Here is a 24330-nt window from a genome sequence, read left to right as displayed (position 1 = left end):
CTCTGGGCTCTTCCTCCGTAGCCTGGGCACAGGAGGGAAGGCATCCTCGGCGATCAGCGGCCGCGGCGGTGGTCCCCGCGGGGCAGGGAGGGGCCGGGCGCTCCGCCAGGGGGCGCTGCGGAGCCCGCTCGACGGCCGCCGCGTGCCGGGCGAGGCGGGGCATCCTGACGGCTCTCGGCTCCGGGAGGAAGGGGGCGAAGCCGTCGGACGGTGCGGTGTGGCCATGGGTCCCTTATGGAGGGCCGTGTTCTCGGAGAGCCTCCTCGGTAGGTGGTGGCGGCGGGGCCGGGGCGCGGCTAACGGCCCCGAGCGATCCTCGCTGAAGATGGAAGCAGGGGCTGCTGCCGTCGCGTGGGACAAGAGCTGTTTTCTTATGGTCCTGCTTCCTGGGAAGATGTATTCGATTAATTTAGAGTGGCAATTAGTTCTTTAAAGAAATGCTTTATTTAAAGGCGACAACAGCCTGTTGTTGCCTGAATTAGTTTCGAAATTCTATAGTATTTTGCACATAGAGGTGTAAAGTGGTGCGTGTTTGGTAACCGTAGTATGCAAAATATGATATTTCTTTCTTTTTTCTTTTCTCCTTTTTAATAGGCTACATTTCTTGGTCTCTTTACCATGCCCTGCCACCGATGATCTATTACTTCCCTCTGCAGACGCTGGCACTCACAGGTTTAGAAGTTTTTGCAGCTGCCTTCTTTTCTCCAGTACTCCTGATAATTGGTCCGTTTTGGAGGCTGGCTAACAATAAGTATATCCTAGCCCTTCTGAGACTGACTGTGGTTGGTAAGTACATACTACTGTGAGTTACAGATTCCCCCCTTTGTTATTAAAGCATAAGAATAAAGATTGCATATTTCCTCAAGGCTCAGAGGATTCTCGAAAGGCAATGGAATAAGAAGTTCTTGCTGTCCCAAACTCACACATTATTTTTCTCTTGAGCTCTTGGATACATTCAGAGGAATGTTCTTTCCATCCATCGTGGTAGTTTTTAGATGAACACTGCATAATTAAAAGCAATCTCACTTCACCTTTATTTGTAGAAGCTTTTAAATTAGTGCAAATGCCCAGTAGGAAGAAGGTTTTCAGTATTACATAGATATCAGTTGAGCAAGTGCTTTTTTGTATAGCATTTATTTGTCTCTAACAACAGATAGATTATTAGGGATATTAGTCACATAATCTGCCGCAAATGAAATGTTCTTTTTAATAGGTTTACTTTTGAAATTCTGGAATGTGACTTTTCTTTTTTTCCAGTCATTAAGTGTATCTGTATGCATGCATTGTATTTCTGGGGTTATAGGCTCACCCTGTATGTGAGATGACTCATGCATTCTGTCAGTTGCACAAGAAAAGGGTTTGTCCATAAATTCAGGATGGAACTTATTGCTGCCCATCCCACATGTTCCGCCCTTACCCAAGACTTGCCAGGTTCCCTTTCGTTCTTCAGCAGAATACTGCAAGTCTTAGTTCTTGTTGATTTTCTGGAAGTTTGTAGGGAGGGAGGTTATTACTGATGAGTGTGCATCACCTATATGGTCAGAGGAGGTGAGAGTATCTATCCTGCATAGAGGGAGGATGCTGCTGCAGTTCCTGGCTCCTTATTTATCAATATAGGATGATAACCACAGAATCGCTTCCCATATGATTTTCCTCTCTTACTGGTAGAGAACAGAAGAGGATGATCTTGTTTACTTCGTCTGCATTGTTGTTTTTTAAGAATCCATGTTTCTTACCTCTAGAACTGAACAGAGGTAATTAGTGTCATGACTTCAAATGAAATGTTCTTTCATTTTTCTGCTCTTTCTGTCCTGTCCATTCTAATACTTCTTCATGAGCCTTTCAGTGAGTAGAGACACATTACCTTTCTGCAGCAGTGCATTGCTTTTAGAGACTAGAAATGAGCAAGCATTTCAAATTGCACTCTGTGTTCCTTCAGATATCACAGTAATATACAATTTGCCATCTTTATTCAAGATGAATCATTCAGATCATCTTGTTGCATTTACTAGTTCACTTTGCCAGGAGAGGTGGAAATTGCTTAAATATGTAATTCTTATTCTGCTAAATAAAAAGATCAATGATGGATTTGTTGTGCTGTGTAAATTCTGTTGGTTTATACTTGTTTACTCACTCTCATCACGGTCTCCTGAAGGTATTAGCTGTGAATAAAAAGCTAGCACCTTCAGTAATAAGCTGTAGAAAGGATGTGTTAATGGAGGTGGTCATAGGAGGACTCCAGAGCATGTGGGAACTGAGGATGTCAGAATCCACAGCCAGGGTAACCTGAACATTGCTGTACACAGGTGAAGTCTCCCCTTCATTCCTGCTGAGGTTATCTGAAGCCCACAGTGACAGTGTCCTCCTGTTATTTCTACCTCCCAAACATTCCTAATATTGTCCCCCCCCCTTGAGTACTCTACACTACGTTCTCTTCCCGTTCTAATGTACTGTATTCACCTTTCCTGTTGCTCTACAGTGAACATAAGCATTTGGGGAAGATGTTCCTCACCTTCTTTGTTCCTAGCAAAGTGTTTAGCATCAAGTGGTGATTCATACTCTTGCCTCCCTCCTGCTGGTTCTCAGACCCCTTTAAGTTGCTGAGATATACTTGTGCTATCAGAATATCTATATGAATCTTTTTACTTGGCTTTCATTACTTGTATTTTAAATAATTTTAAGTAATTTCTGTCCTACCATACTGTGCTAATTTTTTTCCCCTTCCTTGACTCGTTTTGCATATTTTCCATCTTTGTATATAGATACTTATTGCTTCTCTTGATCTTTTTTACCATCTCAGAAAGATTCCATGGATGCTGCACAGGAAATAGTCACTCTTTAATTTCACAGTAAAATAAATAAATAAAATTGGGAAGTTCTTCATGCTTAGCGAAATCCAGAATATTTAGAATTTTTTTTTAATTTCTTTTTATTAAAGAAGACCTTCCCACCTTCCCTTCTCTTTCATTATTGTTCACATTTTATCTTTTCTGGAAGCTTTATTTTCTCTGAAGCTTTTGTTTTGATTTCCATATCCTTTCATGCTACATTGTGTTCTCTTAAAAAAACAGCAAACAATCCTTCTGGCAGTGTTTGTGTGAGCCTATGTCTTCAGACAAAGCATGTACGGTATCTTTACATATTTGGTTAGATATTTACATTTTTGGGTGTATTTGCTCAGCAGCCAAAGGTGTGTCTAATGTAAATAGGCAAACCCATGCCAGCTCTAAACCGGCTAGCACAAATGGTGAAAGAATTGAAGAGGCAGACTTGCAGAATTCAGAACAATGCAGCAAGAAATCTGTATGTGCAGCCTGTGCTGAAGTTTGTGCAGGAACATAATTCACTACACTTAGTGATTTCATTTTGCCATCTTTGCTCTTAGCTTTGTGTCTTGCACTGTGAGGAAAATGAGCACATAGGCAGCTGGAGAATTCCTAGCATGCAGTGCCAAGATCAGCAGCTCTGTTTCTACCCTTCCTTTCTTAGTATCTCTTCGACTTTGACTCACGTGATCTTAGCAAAGGGCTGGCAGCAAACAGTGGTTTTTTTCCCCTCTGTTTGTCACTAGACCTGGGTCACAATTTGCCACCCAGACTGAAGTTATGTGAAAGTGTGATATCCGCAGTCACCTGAACAGTAAACCTACTATTTTAAACTGCTAATAAAAATGAGGTTTCTGTGCCCTGAGAAGTGGAAGACAGGTGCAGTGTCTCTTTCAGCAACTGGGGGGGGGTTATGCTTTTCAGTGGCAAGATGGAACCCCTGTTGCCCATTAAAGCAACCTCTGCATGTGTGTGTGTTTGTTTGTAGGGAGCTTAGCATCATACCAGGCTCCAAGTGCTTCAAGTAGACTGCTCATCTTGGCTGCTGGTGTTTCATCCTCATTGCTGGTTCAAACAGTAACATGGTGGTCAGGAAACAGTTTACAAAGGTATTTTTTTATGCTGATGGAATTATAAAAGTCATATCTCGATATTAAAATGTGTGGTCATGGTTTTGTTTTTTTTCCCTCAGAAAACAAGATCTTTTTCCTCCTTTCAAACGTGTCAGTGATCTAATCCTGATTCTTACAGGTTCATCAGGATATGGGGCTTCATTCTAGGCAAGATGATGCTCCTTGTCCTTCGAATCTGGTATACATCATTAAACCCAATCTGGAGCTCACAAGCTGCCAATACTGTCATGCTGGCACTTGGTTTTTTAGCAGCAGTGGAGCGAATTTATGCAGGTAAATGAACTATAGCAAAGAAAGCAGTTATGAAGGCATCCTAAGGTATACCTGTCTATGTATGACTTTTTTTTTTTAAGTAGTTTGATGCACAAGTGTTACAGACATTACAAATCACAGGGTACTTTTATTTTCACAAAGCAAGGCAGAATCTGCATTACAAACCATACAAGCTGCAGTACGTTGGAAATGCCAACTAATTGCAGTGTCAGTAGTGCAGTGGTAAAACAAAGAAATGACACAGACCACTAAAACTAGAATGGGTTATCCTTTCCCCAGCAGAAAACATCTGTGGTGTTATTGTTATTTTCCTAATTCAATCTTGCTGTTTCAGTTTTTCTGTCAGTGCAAATCTTTTGTCAGAGAAGGGAGACAATATAAAGCTAAGGAACAGCTGATGCTGCAAAGTAAACAGAAAGATTGGAAAAGTGGGCAGATTGTCTTGATCAAAACTCATCCAAGTTCTTGGAGCATCTGGTTAGAGTACGTGGCAGTTGGTGCTGGTGTATGGTAATCATGCTTTAGACGTGTGAAGGCAGTTATCTCCAAGGAGGACAGTGAAGTGGCTTGGTTAGTGAGGGCAGCTCATGTTAAATCCTCAGAAGTTCCTTCCTTCTCAGTATAACCTGAATGAATTAATTGAAAGATATACCCACTTACACATAGATAAGGTTTTAAGTTGGTGCTGTGCATTTGTTTGTGTTGTGTTTTGTGACTTAAGCTAAGCCTCTCAACTTTCATAATAATTTAGAGAGGGAATCTACTACAGGAACTGAGAAAGGGAGTTTTTCTTCTTCCTGTGTGACAAAACAATATGCCAGTGCAATAGAAGTTACTCCTTTCTCCTTAAATGAGTGAAGAAAAAGGAGAAGAGAAGGAAGGGAGTTTTTGTGGCTTCTTTGGAAGTGTCAGGTTTTGTTCTTATCAGAGTTTAGAGTTTCAGAGAACAGAATCCTCTGAACAAATTCCAGTAACTTTTCTGCTGATTTTCAAAGCCAGTTGAATGTTTTACATTCCAATAAGATGAAGGATAAACATATGGGCAGGTTGTCATTTTAAGGAAACATGATCAGTAGCTTTGCCTGGTAGACCTACGAATTTTACTAGAGCTTTTTTTGTCTTATCAGTTTTCATGAATGATCAGATAAGTTAGCTTTTGTGTCTGTTTAATTTATTCTGGTAATTTTGTAATTTTGGCGTTTTCTTAATAACCTTTTGTTCCTATTTGACTCTTTGATCAGCTGTATTCCTGTTCTTATTTTAGTTGAAGACGAGAGGAAACAAGGAGGGAACACTGCTGGTAACACAGTTAGGGAGACTGTCTCGCAGCCTAATTGGCTTTTGTCAGGAACTGCTTTTGGCAGCCTCATGTTCCTCACCGTTTGGATATTTGGGGAGGTCTCATTAATTTCTAGATGGGCAGTAAGTGGGCATCCACATACGGGTCCAGATCCTAATCCATATGGGTAAGTGCATGTGGTTGGTTGGTTTGTTGTTTTTAATTATTTGAACAAAACAGTAATCAAAACCAGTGCCTCAGTGGGTGAAAATTAAAAATCAACTGGATTGAGATATTTGTTCAAGTTCATTTATTTCTGCCAAAAGGAAGAGATGTGTTACGTTACTCAGTGTGTTACTGGAAAGAGCTTGGTTACTAGAAAGAGGCTGATGGTATAAATGTTTGTGTAGAATAAACTGGGTACACGAAACTTCTAATAGAGAACTTAAGAACTGAGGCCAAGTAGTACTGATATTTCCAAGCATTGCATCTATGAAAATAAATCTTAAATGTTTCTATTCAAGAATTATTTTTATGTTGGCAATAATAACACCTGATCAACCAGACTGCAAAATTATTTTAAAAGTAGGACTGCAGTTGAACTGCTTATGAATGAGATGCATCTGTAATATCCAGTAGATGAATCTAGCAGTTGATTTAATTGAAAAGGTAATAGAAAATAGTATACCTTGGAGGCTGCTTTTTTTATTCCCCTTTTATTATTAAGCATCTATGTGCCATATTAAAGGATATACTTCTGTAGCATTTTTAGGTGTTAAGAATTTAGTTTTAATGCTGTTAATTGCTCACCTGAGTTCTGAAATCTACAAAGAAAGTGGATTAGTTATTCTGATAGCCAATTATGTGTAGTCATAGGTGAGTTAGTTAATAATTTAGAATTAGCACTTAGAAGAGTTACTCGAGGCTGTTAGCAATTTTAGATGCTACACAGTTCCTATTTCATTTCATCAAGTCATATAATGTTGGAAGAGACCCTCAAGGATCACTGAGCCCAGCTCCTGGGCCTACACAGGACCACCAAAAATCCAAATCCTATGTCTGAAAGCATTGTTCAAACTCTTCTTGAACTGTGACCTCTGCCCTGAGGAGCCTGTCTGAAATGACCATAATGCTTCTGTTCAGGATGGCTTCCTTCCTCTCACTTTCTATGAGTTCTCTTTTTCTTTGGTACCTGATATAGTATATCAGTGATATAATATATCAGTGATAGGCTTGTGCTGCTGAACACAGCTTGTTTTATATACTGTGTTGAACAGACATTATTTTCAACTGGATTATTTTTACATCCAGTAAAGGGGAAAAATGTAGCAGGGTGTGAAACAAAGATATTTTATGCTTAAGTTGAGCACTGTTTAAAATAAAATGATTATAAAATATTACTAATCATTTTTACTTCTATGTCTAGAAGTTTATTTTTGAATGCCAGACGTTTATAAAATAAAGTTATAGTAATGTATGATTTCTTTTTCCTTTTCTTTTTTCTTCTTCTTTCTTTCTTTTTATTTTTTATTTGATTTTATTATATTAGAGGTACAGTTCTGTTGGGTCTGGCTCATGGACTGATGCTTTCATTTTGGAGTTGGTCCTCCGTTGCCAGTTTCATCTGGTTTCTAATAGGTAGGAGCAAGGCTGGGGCAGAATTTTTGTTTTTATTACCTTTAATCATGCCCTTGGATCCTACATCCGATGTCAGACAAGTTAATTGTTAATCAGAGCGTCTTTATCACTGGCTGTAGCATGTGCGTGTCTGACCAGTTGACTAAGGGGTACATTCCAAATCTCCAGGCAATTGCAGAGCAGCATTGTTCCCTTTGGAATCTCTTGTTGAAGTTCTGTTCCCCTGAGCAGCACCTTGATTCCAATCATCTGCATTGTATAAGACTACAGCAAGGGTTATGGGGCTGAGGTGACACAAGCCCTTGGATTCTGCAGGAGGCATAATGACTTGTAATGTGATGGGCAGTTCACCTACAGGCAAGGTTACATCTTGCTTTCTTAGTTGACAAGATTTCCTGGCAATAAAATAAGAACACAAAAGCAGTTCTGCTGAGGCAAAGTGTTTGTGAATCAGTCTGCATACAATGGATCTTAGGTGATGGGAAAAGGGGTTTGAGTGCTGGATCGGGACATCCATTTCATAGAGAAATTATAGACATATCACAAAAGCCATGGAGCAAACTGTAGAGGAGATAAAAATTGTTCTGTTATATTCTCATAGAGAGGTTTTTTTTTCCATACTTTATTAGCATGGATAGGTGCAGCTTGGTTTTGTTTGTAGACACATCTAAGAGAAATTGACTGGCATAAATGCTGTTTAAAATTAAAAAACAAAACAACAACAAAAAACAACAGTGCTGTTTTTGGTCTTAGCTGTTTGTTTGTAGATAATTTTCATCAAGAAGACAAAGCAGTACTTTCCACAAATGTTGAATAATAATTGGGACCTCAAAATATGGAAACCAAAAGGCATGGTGCATTATGTTTTGCTTTGTTCTTATTCATGTTCTCTTTTGGAGCATTTAAGAGCCAATGTTTTCAAGTTAATTTTCACAGTGTGAAGACAAGAAATTTTATGGGAACTGAGTTTCTCCTAGGGCTACTTCACTTCAGAAGCCAAAATAAAGTAACAAATATCAGGACAGTCTCAGTAAAGGCACAAGAGTTGACAATGCTTAAACTGTCACTTGCCCTTATAATTTACCTCTTGGTGCAGCTGTTAGTTTTGAGAAACGTGTTTTCAGACTGTAATGTGAGTATAAGATTTGATTTTTGATATAAACAGATCAGTGTTGATAAACATTTTATAATGTTATAATGACATCTTAAAAACTGCAAAATCTATTATTATGCATAAACTGCATAGTAGCTATTGTGCTCGAGGAGCTTTATATAAGAAAGACAGTTCAGGTTTGGCTCTTGTTGAAGTTTCTCTGCAGCATTTTTGCTTTACTCCTTCAGATCAATAAGCAACCTGTAACAGAATGAGATATTGAGAAAACTTTAGGCGGTAAGCATCCTTCTAGTGATACAGTTCTCATGACTGCAAAGCAGTTAGATTTTTTAGACTTTTTTTTTTTTCCTTCTAGTACCATAGAATCATAGAATGGCCTGGGATGAAAAGGACCTCAAAGATTATCTAGTTTCAATCCCCCTGCTGTGGGCAGGGTTGCCAACCACTAGAAGAATGTTTTAAAGTAAATAAGAGGGCAGAAAACATAGCTGTCTGTGAATGACTCTTCTTTTTTTTTCTGTCCCTTTACAGGTATAGCATCTTCAGCTGGTCTCTTTTACTTACAGACCTGGAGTGCTGCTGTTGCAGGCAACATTCTTGCTGTCTTTACTATGTGTGTGTGGCCTCAACTGGCTGGACGCCTTGTTGGCTGTCTGCATCCTGGAAAAGCCATGAGTACAGCCATGTTCACCTATGTTCTTGAATTATTCTTCTGTGTATGGTGTACAGCTTATAAATTTGTACCTGGAGGAGCTTATGCTAGAGAAAGCTCCCATCTTCTTTTAGGTACATGTATGACTATGAACAAATGTTAATATGCTTGCTTCAGCCTCAACCAGATATTTAAAATTTATCTAACATATAGGTATTTTTTTCCTAAATGCTCTATGAGCTTCTGTGAAAGTTAGTGAAACATGGAAAAAAAATCTACTTGTTTCTTTACCGTCAAACTCATTTTAAAATGTGGGCAGAACGTTGAATTTATTTGAGAGAAAACTAAAAAGAGGAAAAATGGAAGTCTGATAAATAAGTACAGAGAAAAAAAGCTGTTAATCAATCACCCAAAAAATATGGTTGCAATGCAATCCAGGGCGTGACTGCATCTGTGTGCTAGCTATCTTTGATGGCAGTTTGGTACCTCAGGTAACAATGTGCTTGCTGGAAACTTGGTGGCTTAGGAAGGCTATTAAGTCTTCCTGGGACTGTAACATAATTCAGTACGTTATTTAGTTCTGCTCTGAGAACCAAAGTGCAGCACCCTGCTTATCTAGCTAGTCTGCACTTGAGACCCGAGCTTCATTTCCACATAATTGTACTTAATGCTTTGTGGACATACCATCATGTTTGAAGGAATGTTGATAAGCCTGCAGTGTCAGAAACATGCAGACAAACAGAAGAGGAATGGGAGAAGAAAAGAAATTATCAGATATTTGACAGTGAGGAAGAATTGAGATGAGCAAATACAAAGGGTTTAGCAAAATGATCCCTTGATTCAAGTGTGGAGGTGGAGGTGAAACCAACCCTTTCTAATTTTGTCTCCAAACTAATTTTCTTAGTAGTTATTAATGTGTTTCAATAGTGTATTTCACTAATAACACTTAAGGAGTGCTAAACAATATCTTGGGCTAAGCGTATGGCACATTTGAAAATGTGACGTTATCCCATGTTGTCTTTCAAAAGAATTAATGAATGCCATGCTTGACTTGTTGCTTAAGTGGTTTCAAATTTCAGAAATGTCTCTCAACCACTCTCCTCCAGTCTAGTTTCTTAGTTAGCATATAGTGCTTCACGTATTTCAGCTATCACTCAGGATTTTGGTTTGTTGTATTTTGAGAGGGGTTCCGTTACATTTACTGTAGTTTCCTTTGTTCTGAAAGCGATTCAAGGGGTCTCTAGAAATTGTTACCTCAGTTCATTTAGTTTTATTTGTTGGAATTATAGAAAGAAGGCATGTGGTAGGGAAGTATTAAATGCTTTTTTTGAGCAATGCTTTGACAAAAGAAAAGCTATTATATGAAATCCCTCTCTATCAGTTTCTTTTAAATACTCCTGTGATTAACTCACCTGTCAGGATCGGTGAGTAGAATCACAGAGATGGTCCCAACTCTCTCTGGCAAAAAGAAGCTTGTGAACTTCACCTATGTCAGCTGATGACACTACATGAGCTCATTCAATGTGAGAATGCAATTTTTGTCTTTCTGATGCCATTCTATTGCTGTCAAAGATGTGAGGATTATATTACGAGGCTATGTATTTATTGCTGTGCTTTCTTTACAGCCTGGCTTTCTGGGAAACTGCATTTTTTTTATTCTGGTTTCTTTCAGGTACAAGTGCTATTTCTTGCTTTCTCCTCCTGTCCAATATCCTGCCTTTCTCTTGCCGCATTTTGGGTAGGGAACAGCACTGGGGAAAGTGCCAATGAAAGTAAGATCATTATATTCAGAACTTCTCTGCTACTTCGCTGTGATGTAATATAATGCTAAGGGATCAAATCTCTGGTTGCCCATATCTTTAATGGCTTTGAAGTAGTGTCCTTTTGAGAAATGCAGAAGTGGGTATGCACAAAACCTTATACTAGACCCATCTTCCTTGTTTGACAACTTTTACACCTCATGTAGCTTGTAGGGTCAATAAGAAAGTAATGAGTAACGGTTATTTTATCTTCAGTTATAACTGAAATAAAAGATGAATTCTATAGTTACTTATGACACAAAGATATTGAAGGCATATGCTTCCACCAGCAGAACTCTTGCCCTGTTCATTATGCTCCCACATTTTCTTTGCACATAATGGGATGCTTTAGCTCTTAGGGGATGAGATGAGAGCTTGTAACATTAATTTGCACTACCTATCCAAAGGAAAATGCATTATATCAGTTAGATGCTACTTCCCATCCTGCTGCAGTCTGCTTATACTGTTTCTGAACTAACTGTTGAGCAATCACACTTGGAGTTCCTGTATAGAAACATGTTAATTATATCTTGATGACAAAGCAGTTAATTTGCTGATTTAACAGATGTCTAAAATCAACAGTGATTTTTTTCATCAAGCTAGTAAATTAAGAATCTATAATATGTAAATGTAACTTAATTGCTCTTGTCCAGATTAATTTGGGTAAATTTTGTACACACTGAGCTGATCTGAGAGTTGTAGCTGTCAGTGGGAGCCTGGAAGTATTTAGCATACTGAATCCACCCTGTGGATTTGGCCTAGGACCCTGTAATGATACTGTAGTACTACAAAGATTAATCTTTGCTTGCACGTACTGGCAAAGTGTGCTTGGGGAGCGGTGGAAGTAGGTGTTAGGATACACAGAATTGGAGAGGTCTGTTGAAATTGCTTTGCTCCAGATCAAAGGATTAAAAATCTTTCTGTCTTTTATTGTTCTCCCTGCTGGTGTATGAACAGAGGAAGGAAAAACATGGCTTTAAACAAATATTTCATTAACTGATAGAATGTTCCCAGTAGTACCAGTTGAATTGAAATATCTGTTTCCCTAGTGAATAATGAGACAGGCTGTGAAGCTTGCAGTTTGCACCCGATGCAGTCTAATGTCGGGAATCAAAAAGTTACCTGGTGATGCTGTGCTCTTGTTGGGTTGCCAGGGAAGAATGAGAACATTCTAAGCTGCATCCGTATCAGCAGCACCTCCCCCCCCCCCTTGATCTTCACATGAAAAACCCAAAAGTGATCTGTATTTTTAAGCTTGCTGCAGTCAAGAATTGAGTTTATTATATGAAAGGGGCTTTGGCTAGGTACTTTTGTTAGCTTTAAGTCTGTTAGTCATCAGTGGGCTTAATAGGCTTGCAGCATGCTGTCCATCTCTCGTGTCCTATTTGTTTGTTCACCCCTCTGATTCACAGGTATTAAAGCTTAGCAGCAACTTATTTGAAAAAACCAAACAAACAGCAAATACAGTTTTGAGCTTCATTATTTTTGTGTCATTTTTTTTTGGAATAGGTATTCAGTGGAGTTTCAAACAATCTTTTAGCTTTGAATTCGCACTGCAGTATTTTGAAGTACTTATAATCAGTGCCATGCTTAATGTCACATGCTGATATTAAGGGGAGCAATGCTTGTGTCATCAATGTAAATTAAAACTATTACTGCTTTGCAGTATGCCTAAAAGACCCTGCAGGCATAGGTAAGGTAACTACTCTGACAATGATAAGTAGGATATTGTCCATTAATTAATCTTATGTTGCCTGCATTACTGCATTTGCTATGACATGTATCTGTTTGTGCTCGGACTGAATTATCTTCACTGCTGGATTTCTAAGGTTGAATGTAATGTGGCAGCTGGAAATTTACAAATGATGCATTTATGAGCAATGTTTAATAGAGCTCTACAAAAAAAAAGCTAATAACCTATTTTTACAGGGTTTATTATGTTATGCATTGGGCTAGACTTTCTAGCAGGATCCAAGAAAGACCTAAACTCCATCTTTGAAGTGAAAAGCAACCATAAGCCGTTTTTCAAACAGAGTAAAAAATATATTAAGCTACGTAAGTATAATTTTACTTCTTCTCTTCCACAGCTGTAAGATACTATCTGAGGACGAAGCATAGAGCAGTGCAGTATTTTGCTCAGATGTTTAAGAAATACTTTTTGGTGCTAGTTCTAGAGCCAGGCCTGTAGTTGGCGTTGCCTTAGCTCCAGTTTTGATGAAGATATATACTAACCTAGGAGCTGATTCACTGTGATCGTGGTGGTGAGAGAGGCTATACAACCTCTGGGAATGTATTAAATGATGACAAAAAAACCAACAAATAGGGGACAAAAGAAAATGTAAACAAGGATTTACCATCATTTGCAATTTCATTTTGGTAGATGAGAAGGAAGCCTCTGTATCTAATTACATGTAATTATTTTTATGCAAGCTTTCTGGAACAACTTTATGTAGGATGTACATAAAATTTATTGTGGATTATGTCAGAAGAAAGAATACGCTCCTGACATTAGTAAATGTTAAGCAACTCCATACTGTGTAAGATGCAAAGATGCTTTCAGGGTCAGATGAGAGATAATGCAAGTCTGAGCATGATGAGGAAGGACTTACTAACTTCAGTAATCAATTGTATAGATTGAGTATGCCACCACATAAATGAAATAACCACAGATGGATTTGATTGTCAAATTACAAGCTGTCAGGGTTTGGCACATTGTAGGTGTCCAGTGTGGTTATTTGAGAGGTTAAATGAACTTTGAGTTTGCATTCTGTGAAGCTGCAGTGCTTTTCCGATCATCTGTCAATGCATGCACTTGAACAAGGACTGCTCTGGAAGTGAGGCAGGGATTACATCTTTCTGACATCTAGAGGCTTGAGAAGTCAACTAGATCTTTTCATTCACACATTGTGTTAATACAAAATAAAAATTGCATGCTACAAATACATATCTGGAACGTGGAGGGAAAAATTGCGTGATGCTCTTACTTAACTGTTGTAATGCATTCTTCAGTAGGTATGTTTTTTACATATATATTACAAGGAGTGTTGATACATGTGTCTGCTTGGCCTGTTCTGTTTTGGAGAATGAAAGTGCGTATCTACACGCATACAGATATTCTCAAATACACAACTTGGAAATGGCATTATTGTTGCAAACATTATCCCTGGCATAGTGGAAATATGAATATACTGATTCCCCACTTCATGCCTTAGAACAGTGGTACAGCCAATTCTGTTTAACTACAGTTAACATTATTTCTGCTTTAAAAACAACTTTTCTGTATTTTTCTGTTTCAAGTATTGTGGCTGTTTGTTGGTGTTGGTTTGTTAGGATTGAGTCTACGTTATAAAACTTATGAGAAGAAGTTGGGCCAAGGGGTGAGTAGTGTGTATATGAAAATGGTAATTTTCAAATATGCAGTGAAATGTGCCTCTGATAACTTAGGTTTCTTCATTAATACTTAAGAATTCTTTATATCAGTTTCTGAGTATTCAGCAACAATAATTCAGAAGTGAATACACAAAAAGTTCACTTTGTAAATTCATGCTGAATGTGGGAAATGTCTAGGTCTTTGGAGGTTCATTGTGCTGCTATGAGGGATATAAAAATACTGTGAAAAGCTGAAAGATTCTTTCCTCAGACATTCAATTTGAATGTTACTTTTATAAATGAATTTATTGGAATTAACATCTAAGCTGGACTGGACAATGCCATTAGCAGTCTGATCTTGCAGCAGCGAAGTTGGCCCAAGTAACTTTGTGAGGACTCTTCCAGCTGAAGTTATTCTGTATTTCCATGTGTGTAATATTGAATCAAACCTCTATCTGGTTGACTTAGATTAGACAAAGGCTAATTAAGGCATCTGGTTAAAAATTGGAAGATTCCAGTTTCCTGTCTGTCAAAAAGAACAAAACAAAAGAGTATTGCAAATATGCCTTATGCTCACATAGTCTAGTATTCAGATTACTAACAAGTTGTCTGAAAGTGTTGATGTATTTGGTAACTTCAACTCAAAATTATAGCTGTTTTGATCAGACATAAATCTTAATTGACTACTATTATAAAATTAAACTTCTGATGCAAGTGAACTGCAATTATGACTTAGGCTTGTTTTCATTTGATGATATCCTGATGTAGCCATTTGAAACTTGCTCTTGACATGTTTTCCTGTTGGTGAATTTTATCTTAGAACAATGATGGTGCAAATGCAGGAAAAGATGCAGAAAATATGAGACTGAGTAGGAAAAAACTGAGTAGAAAAGTACATTTGTGCATATGTGGTTCACTTTCTTTATAGAACTCATTGAAAGTTGTAATAGAAAAAATAGGCAGTTGCTCTTAGATAAAATATCCTTTATCTTTTTCATGTTTCTATTTACTATTACCGTTCAAATTCATTTTAACTACAGTGATGTTTTGCCTCCAGATAATTGTACAGATTCTTCTCAAAAATATCTAAGGAATTTGTAATTCTGACAGCTTTATTAGGAAAACATATTGGTTAAATTATCACCTCTGGGCATCTTTCACAGCACTGTGTATCTGATATTGTTGAATGAAAAGGTATAGTATGTGGGAGTCAAATTGAACATGACTTTTATTTCAATCTTGTTTTTGAGGTTCCAAAAAGAGATTTCTCTGCTATGATCTGGCCTTTTAGGTTTGCATATGACAATGAAGGGTGGTGTAATTTGGAAGGATCTGCTACTTTACTAAATCAGACAGGTAACTTTTTCCCCCACTTCATTTATATTTGAGAGGCTTCATATGAAGAAAGAGAGAAGCAGGAACATCTGCTAGCTAACCAAGTTTTTCTTGCATTAACACAAGATCTATTGTATTTCTCTGTATTTGTGAGCTGTTCCAGTGTAATCACTTCAGTTAAAAATCCATTTGCTGTGGTAGTAATTTTTCCTTAGATATTAAAGGCGGTTTTGGTTGGATAAAACACTCTTTTTGTGATCATCTGTATCATTTTTTTTCTCTTATATTGCTGATAAGTCACTTATCTATAGAAAAAAGGCTTTGCATAAATGAAATAATAACTTTCCTTTGAGCTTTCCTAGCTGCTACTTCCCTTAGGAACCAGGTATCTCTTCCTGTCTGTGGTATCCAAAACTGCAGGAGGACCTGTTATGTGACAAAATTACACCTCAACATACAAACAGAGCAGGCCCGTGGTGCCCTGGAAAGAGCAGGTTTCTGTGGATAGTCTACAGTCCATTGGGGCTGGGAACCCTTCTGTCACTTTGATTGTTGGCAGATGTAACATTGTTGTAGGCTAATGAATTATTTGAGCAGCAGCCTGCATCCTCTTGCATAATCCCTTTTGGAAAGGAATAGGATTTGGTAGATGAGGTAAGTGCAGATGTAGTGTGTAGCACGTGTTCACTGAGTTGAAAGCAGTAGACTTGATGTCGTGCTGTTAATCTATGTACACACTGACACACTGATTGCCTTATGCTTTTGAAATGCATCATTACGTATGTGCAGGCCTGCTGTACAGTGCAGTCCAATGTGAGTCTGCTAATGTGTCAGGGAGGAGCTACAGCGTCTGGCTGTGAGTATGCCTCCATCAGAGGCTTTGTAGCCTGTGGTGACTGAAAGCTTGAAACATCAGTTTGTTGCCAGTGTAGGACTCCTGCAGGACTTGTGTCCGCCCCTGTATGATAAAAAATAAAATAACTATGTTCTGTAGTTACATAAATAATGGTTACAGATCACTGTTACTAATTCTTTCTTTCTCATTTTAGGTGCAGATTTTATCACTATTCTGGAGAGTGATGCCTCTAAACCATTCATTGGGAACAATGATCCAACAATGTGGCTAGGTGAAAGACTAGGATTTTACACAGATTTTGGTCCAAGTACGAGAGATCACACTTGGGGGTGAGTCATCTTTATATGCATGGGGACACTAAATAAGTGGAAATACTTCACTAAAACGCAGACAAAGAATAATTGAAACAATTATTGCAACAGTCACTTGCTGGAGCTTGACTTCAAGAGGGTGTGCTGGTTCCCTAGCATTACAGTCAATGCAGATGAAATTCTCTGTGCTAACAGCAACCCATTCTTGATGTCTGTGCCTGCAAGTTACTTCAGTATTGGCGATGCAGAGATTGGCCTCCTGCCCCTTAGTGTACAGATTTGGAAGTATGACATTGCAAATAATAAATCTGATTGGCCTTTGAAATTTGAAGTCAATGAGAGACTTAAAAATTTGATGGTAGTTGGAAAATGTAACTTTAATTAGAAATGATGATTTTATTAAATTCAAGTTGGGCTGTATAGTGGGAAATGAGCACATTGAGCTTATTTGACCAGAACTTTTTTTGTGTCTATTTTTATGTTAATACTTGACCCTATACAGTTGGATATCTTTAAACATCTTTGTAGTGTCTTATGATGTGAGCTTTTTTGTTAGTTTTTTGTTTATATGAGATTTACAGATCTATATGGCAGATGGAACTTCTAGTGATATTGCAGTGGTTATTTAAATCTCCTGGTATGTGCGGGGAATTCAGTAACTTTTTTTCTCTCAAAGGTTGTATCTTTAAATGATGCAAAATGGGGCAGACAAGTAACTCTTGAAATTTTCATCACCTGTTTTGAAAAACCTGATACAAAATGGCTTTTAAGGTTGATTCCAAACGGGCTGAAAGAATGAGAAATCTCCTGCTTTAAAGACAAATATGTCTGTTTCTGCCTTTATTAAAATGCTTTTAAATTACTAGTAGTATAAAACTGTTTTGCCTAGGAATGTAAATTTTGAAGAGCTTTGATGAATAATTCATCTGTCTATGTTATAAATACACTTATTAGAAGACCACCATTCTTATGTAGATGGATGTGTGTCCCTGGGTTGTTGCCAGTCCGGGCTTGAATATGTGTACCTCTGTGATACCAGAGCAACATTCCTTTCATCTCCATTCACAATTCACCCATAAAGATGTCTGGACTTACATATATATATTTTCTTCTTCTTTCTGCATTATTTATGACCTGCTCATACACCTTTGTTACCAATTGGATTGAGAATGAATTTAGTAATGTGTTTTTAGACTTGTACTTAAGTATTTTTCCTTTAAAAAATTACTTAAGTTTGGAAATATCCACTAGAAGTGGTTTAAATTCTTATCTGATAGCTTGAGTTAAGGGACCATTAGACTTCTGGTCACATTTTTCTGCTTTTTTCATGTTAATGATGCTTGCAAACTGGAAAATTTAACTCTTTCCCTCTTTTCATGCAGGATTATGGCATTGTCAAGGTATCCAATTGTAAAATCTACCCATCACCTTCTCCCTTCCCCAGAGGGAGAGATTGCACCTGCCATCTCGATGACTGTCAACTTCACAGGGAGACTGGTTGATTTTGTTGTTGCTCACTTTGGAAATGAAGAGTGTGTATTCTATTATTTTTTATTGTGTATATTCTGCAAATTTTAAACATAACTGCCATCAGTGAAATTTGGGGGTTTCTTTTATACTCTTTAAAAATCTTCTGCTGTGATATCGGAAATAGTGAGCCGTAGCTAGTAGTTAAAAAATGTTGAAGCATTTTTTTTTTAGGCACAAATTTTGCATGCAGAAGTTGTCTGGGCCTGATACCTAAACTAGTAGATGTATGACAAAAATACTGCTCTGTAAACCAGAACAGGTATTAGGGCATTGCAGTGCAGGAGAACATCCTTCTGACTTTCTGCATGTGGAGCAGATCCATTATATACTGCAACGAGTGCAGATAGCTACAGACAGATAACATTAACAGACAACAGAGGTTTGTTAAAATAGTAACAGTTCTCTAAGAAATGATAGTGTCAAAACAGGAACAAATATCCATTTGATATCTTTCTATATGAAACCTGATCTTTGGATTCTGAAATAAAGAATTATGTATGATTATATGTGATAAAGAAGACTTCCAATTCATTAAAGCAATGTCTGAGTTATTGAATGTGATGAATATTCATGAAAGGATATTTTTGTGATGCTCTATGTAGTTGTTTTTTCTATTTATTACAACATCTAAGATTGTTTCTGTTATTTTTATAGTATTTGTTTTAATTTATGAAGGCATAAATTTATGAATAGGATGCAGACTAGATGTCACAAAAAAGCTGCAAAGAGAGCAGTAGGAACTCTTTGTCCCATTCTGAGCTTCCTCCTTCCTTTCCCCATTGTAGAAGCTGTGCTGCAAGCATGTTTACAGATTTCCTTTTTACAAAGCATATATGTCAGAAGCCTGTCCTGATCTGAAGTCTAAAAAATTCCATTCTGTGTCTCACACAGATGACTGCCTCTCTGAGAAACTGAAAGTAGAAGAAAATAGCTCTGCATCTCTTCCTCACAGAGAGCTAAGATAAAGATGAAAATAGGAGGAGACACATGGGAAACAAGTAAAAATTAGATTGTGTTTTGAGATCGGTGATAATTAATGGCAGGCACAACTGCTTGTTTTTCAACTATTATTGCTGATTAGGATGGCATAAGATACTGAACAACTGGGGATTTTTAAAGACCATTTCTATAATGGTGTCCTTTAAAAGAACCCATCTTCTTGAGAGGTGTATTTCTAGAAGGAGTTGTTGAGTGAGCTGGCAACTTTTTATATATCTAGGTCAGGCTTCTATTTAAGTGGTCTTCATCTTCTCTCTGTCTGCTAATGCGTTCTCCCTAATGCATTTGCTCCAGTCAGGATTACTACTATTCAGAAAGCACAGCAGCATTTCAATTCCTATCTTATTTTGAGATTACAAATTCAAAAGTTACATTCTAATATCAACAGTATGTAGCCCAGTCTGCTTTAACTGTTTAAAGTGATTAATATGAAGAAGCAGTGAAAGAGAAGTGCCTTTGATATTACGACAAGGACAAGGGCTGCTTTCCAATGCAGTGTTTTACCAGACTGTACTTACACTATACTTCTGCTCATGTTGGAGCTGTTGTGTAAATCTGTTAGAAAGGTGGAGAATACTGGGCAAATGTTCTAAGTGCTAATGGGATGACATAGGTCTTAAGTTACATTTCATAAGCCATGTGACCCAGACTTTAAGACTGCTTTTTACTATGATTTGTCCATCGTAAAAGTGAAAACGTTTTGTTGTCATGTGAACTCCCTATTATGCACCAGACAATCTGTGGTAGCACATTTAAATTTCTAGTGCAAGCAGAGACAAAGCCTCAGATAACTAAAAGCAATTACACTCACATTGCCTAGTAATGAGATAAGTATTAAAACCAAAACTTATGGTTTAGAAAGAAGTTGTGCATATAATGATTGGGAAGAGAACCGTGATTATATTTACCACAACATGTGGCTTTTATTCAACATAGTGATCATTCTGAATTGGCATGACATCTGTAAACTTTCATATCCTCCTATATTGAGGAATAAAAAAGGCATCAGCCTCATTTCTGTTTTGCTATGATATAGAAGAAAGAATCTGAGCTAAAATAAATGTATATTAAATTATTTTCTATTTCATTCAGAGAGGACTTGGATAGGAAACTTCAGGCTATAGCTGTTTCAAAGTTGTTGAAGACTAGCTCTAAGCAAGTTGTGTTTTTGGGATATATCACTTCTGCTCCTGGATCCAGAGATTATACTGAACTGATAGAAAATGGAAATGTCCAGGTAATGTAAAAACAGTGCTTCCTTTAACAGTTAGAGTTTATATATATTTGAAATGTTGAATTCAAGATTGTAAATGAGTACCTTAGAAATAGACATACGGAGAGAGACATACATTTTCAGACTCTTCAGCTACCTAATGAAATGTATAGAGAAGATGGAATGAGAAGACAAGAGGCAGTGTACATTAGTTGCCACAAGGAAAATGTGAAATAATTAGTAGAAGAACAAAATTTATTGAGAGTTTTCAAAACCAAGAAGAGGAGCCCAGATTATTTGTGAAACCTCCATCCCTATAGATAATAGAAACGTGACTTCCAAATCACTGCACAACCTGCTCACAGTTACTTTGTGCATAGGATTGGGAGTGGGTGAGCTCCAAACACCTTTTCCAATATTAAATTATGTGATTATTTTATATTTGAGTTCTGTGATTTGTTTGTCAAAAAGTCTGATTTGTCATAAATGTTTGTGTTTTTTTTTCCTTCCTATCTTGCTACCATGTTTTAGGCAAAACATTTTTCTGCAGCAGGCTTATACACTGGTTACGTTGATTTTGTTACTGATTTGGAAAGCTTGCCCTCTTTGATTTTTTTTTCTTTTCTCTTATTAATAGGATATTGACAGTACAGATCGTGACAGGTGGTGTAGCTATATTATGTATCGTGGATTAATAAGGTATGTGAAAGAAGAGGTATGTTAAATCCAACTTATGACAATAAATTTTACACTTACTCTGTAGCTGTGTGAAATTCTTACATTTGTTAACAGACTTTATGAGGAGTTAAGTATGTAATGAAGTAATGTGAAATATCAATCTCAGAAAGAATTGGTGTATTTCTAAATATAATTAGCAAAGGCAATGTTAAGAGTTTCATCTCTCTATGTTAGGAACCATCAGACCTAATCTATTTTGTTAATGTAAGAATACTTTTTTCTACAACCCAAGCTCTGACTTTGCAGCTTCATTCTAAAATGTGAAGGCTAAGCCCTAATTTGTATGTGACACACAAGACACAAATTTTGAACTATGATTGTAGGGTTCAAGCAAAATGGTGCTCTAATCCAACCAAGATTTATGCTGGCTTTACTGGAAATTTTAAATGTGTAAAGCCCATATTGAATTCTTTCCTCTGCTTGGGACATACACACTCCATATTTTGTAATATCAAATTTCTTATAAATCATCCTCTTGCTGATGTTTGTACCAGAATGAAATGCAGCTTATTCCAAAGTTGGAATTATTCTTCAGTGGTAAGTAGACTTATTCAATAAAGAATAAAAATAAGTAGACTTGCTCAATAAACTGCCTTAGTAACTGTACTGAGTAAAAATACCCCCCTTCCCCCCCCCCCCATCTACAATCTCATTTTTCTACTTACTCATGCCACTGGTACTTGAGTTCTGTTCTTGAACTTCAGAATCTCTTCAGTGACATTGTTGAGCTTATACCAGTATGCATATGAAACTCTAATTTTAAACCCAAATTAAGTTACTGCAGCTGTAATTTATTTTTATTGTTAATCACTGAAGCTTTCTCAGTTTGTCTGCTTGTGACATTGAGTGTGATGCTCATGTCACAGAGCACTTTTTTTGATGGTGACATTCATAGAAATGTAAAATTGTCTTCCTTGGAGGAAAAAAAAAAAAAGACATAAATTAAGACTGTGATGAAGCTGCCTTGTGTTACTTCTTCAAGCTAACTCTTTTTGTATCTGATAGGTTGGGCTATGCCCGCATATCTCATGCTGGTTTAAGTGATTCAGAAGTCCAAATGGCCAAATTTAGAATCCCAGATGACTTGGATAACTATGTTGACAATGACAGAATTGTCATTGATCCCAGCCAAGTTCCTGAGGGCATCCATTTCAATCCCAGGTCAGTATACTTCATTAAAAAATTAAGACAATGCACATGATGTTTAGGAACAAGCTAGTTCTAAATGTGGTTGGTACCAAATCAAACAGAAGATTAGGGGGCGTTACCTTATGAATTCTGATTCCATTTTTTTCACTGACTTGGCAAGTGCCTTGGGAAAATTAGCCTGCTGTGTTGCACCATAAATTGAAGGTAATAGTTATTTCACCCAGATGATTAACCTCTTGAGATTATTTGGTAGGGAAGTTTGCCAAGTAATGTGGCAACTCATTTTATAGATGACAAATCTCTCATGTTTCTCAGCTCTCTGAGGATCAGGATCTTAATACGCTATTATATAGAACACAAAATGCAATATCTGTGTTTAATGCTCTTTGTATAGGTATTTTAAAATACATTATGTAAGTCAAGCGAATGCCAAGGACGATGTCTGATGCAGTTTGTTACGTGTGTCAGGAGACAAAAAGAACAAGGCTTTAACATGAGAAGTTATATCTTGATAGCTGTTGTTTTTTTTTTTTTTCTTATGGCATTGTATAATCAAGGGAAATAGGGAGAATGGTGTTTATTTTAGATTGAATATCTGTGGAGAATCATGAGGTTTGAGAAACGTGTTGCTACAGAGGAACAATTTCCAGCAATACTGGACTTACTAAGTTAACTTATTCCTAATTTACACAGTACAGAATACATGTGAATATATAATCTTATATGCACCTAACTGTTAAAGTTATTTTTTTGCTTACCTCTCAATTGCTGGCTTCCTGTCTAAGCAGAGATTTGCCTACATGAATCTTGCCTGGAGTTAGAATTACAATTTCAGATTTTTTGAAGTTGACTTCAGCTGATACTTTTATTTTATCTTGTTCCTTTATGTCTGCCTATAAGCAGGAGAAAAACAAGCAAACAAACAAAAAGGTAGCCTTTAGGAATAGGTTTAACTTTTTCCCATTAACTGTAATTCTTTTGAAGTGCAATGCCACTATTTCTGGTATTTACCTGCTGGTATTTTGTATAGGTGCTATATTTTACTTCTGCAAATCCATCTGTCTCGTAGGCAATAATCAATATCTCAAGGCTTAAAGAGAGCATGAAACAGTTTTGGCACAAATTTTGGAAGAAGATCTACAGGATTAACAGTAGAGCTTAGTATTTGCATACAGAGGGAGGTGAAATAAAATCCCAACGGAAGTCAGTGGAAAAAACAGGGCATAGGATTTTAATGGTTGAAACTATTTCTCACCTTTTTCAGCTGGATTTCTGTTTATAGAGTGCCAGTGGCATTAATCCAATCAGTGTACTTAAATGTCTCCTTCCTCAAAGACCTCTAAGTAGGTAGCTGACTTATGTTATGACTTATATTTAAGTTGGATAGAGGCCTGTTTCTGAAATCAACATCTAGAACATTAAGAAGAAATATTAACTATACTATATACTATAGAAGTATATGATTTGGTTGCATTAGTTAAATTTTGTTGTAATGATTTTGCCTTGTGGAATATTTTTTTTTAGGTTTGGATCTTATAAAGATGGACATAATTATGATGAGAGTATTCATCACTTTCATATGAGCACCCCTAAATATTTTAAACAAAGAAGTTAGAGTAAGAAAAGAATGTATCATGGGGACCAACAAAAAAGGTTTGTGTTTGAAACTGAACTGACAGCCAACATGAATGCATTAAGGATGAGGAGTTCCCATGCTGTATAACACTGAATGTCTGTGTAATAGTTGGTGACTCTGAGTTATCGTTGCTGTGAGAGGGAAGTTGTATACATTCTGATAAACTGCAATCCACTTGAGCCAGGTATCTGTTTTGTATGCATGAAAGCAAGAGCGGGAACTTGCTTTGGCAATAATTTACTCAATTTTATTAAAGCTATCTTATGCTGTTTCAAAATTTGATGGATCTATCCTTCAGTGTTCAGATATGACTCTTCTCTTGGTGTAGCTTCTTGGAACTATTGTAAGCTAGGAGCTGCAGCAAGCTTTCATGCTTTTTTGGTGACAAAGCAAAATAACGTTGTAGTAAAGGTAATCTATTGATACATGCTGCATTTTGTAGTTCTGTTGCTTTTACATTAAAAAACTCGGCCTTACTTTC

At 37.2% G+C, this 24330-nt stretch overlaps 1 protein-coding gene across 1 annotated transcript; it reads left to right on the top strand.

Moving 5' to 3' along the window:
• The first annotated feature begins 179 nt into the window (after positions 1–179).
• CWH43 (cell wall biogenesis 43 C-terminal homolog) lies at positions 180–24330 on the top strand. Its single transcript, XM_065737030.1, has 16 exons — positions 180–266; positions 595–786; positions 3814–3934; positions 4077–4231; positions 5496–5697; positions 7060–7148; positions 8794–9048; positions 12643–12768; positions 14011–14090; positions 15333–15438; positions 16467–16602; positions 17967–18116; positions 20206–20350; positions 20964–21025; positions 22070–22225; positions 23738–24330. Exons 1-16 carry the CDS (start codon positions 224–226, stop codon positions 23826–23828), a joined length of 2109 nt encoding a protein of 702 aa, XP_065593102.1. The 5' UTR covers positions 180–223; the 3' UTR covers positions 23829–24330.

This window comes from Cyrtonyx montezumae, unplaced genomic scaffold (assembly GCF_038088225.1).
Source record: "Cyrtonyx montezumae isolate F1298 unplaced genomic scaffold, pur_monq_1.0 scaffold_2, whole genome shotgun sequence".
In the NCBI taxonomy this organism is placed as follows: Eukaryota; Metazoa; Chordata; class Aves; order Galliformes; family Odontophoridae; genus Cyrtonyx; species Cyrtonyx montezumae.
The sequence above is the reverse complement of the archived record's forward strand: the minus strand, read 5'-3'. Positions and strand labels throughout refer to the sequence as shown.

Bases quoted from the DNA above. Each gene is read 5' to 3' on its own strand.
- CWH43 (XM_065737030.1), top strand. From the start codon at position 224: ATGGGTCCCTTATGGAGGGCCGTGTTCTCGGAGAGCCTCCTCG. The intron at 7,149-8,793 runs GTAGGAGCAAGG...GTCCCTTTACAG, and splicing joins TTTCATCTGGTTTCTAATAG to GTATAGCATCTTCAGCTGGT. The intron at 22,226-23,737 runs GTCAGTATACTT...ATTTTTTTTTAG, and splicing joins GGCATCCATTTCAATCCCAG to GTTTGGATCTTATAAAGATG.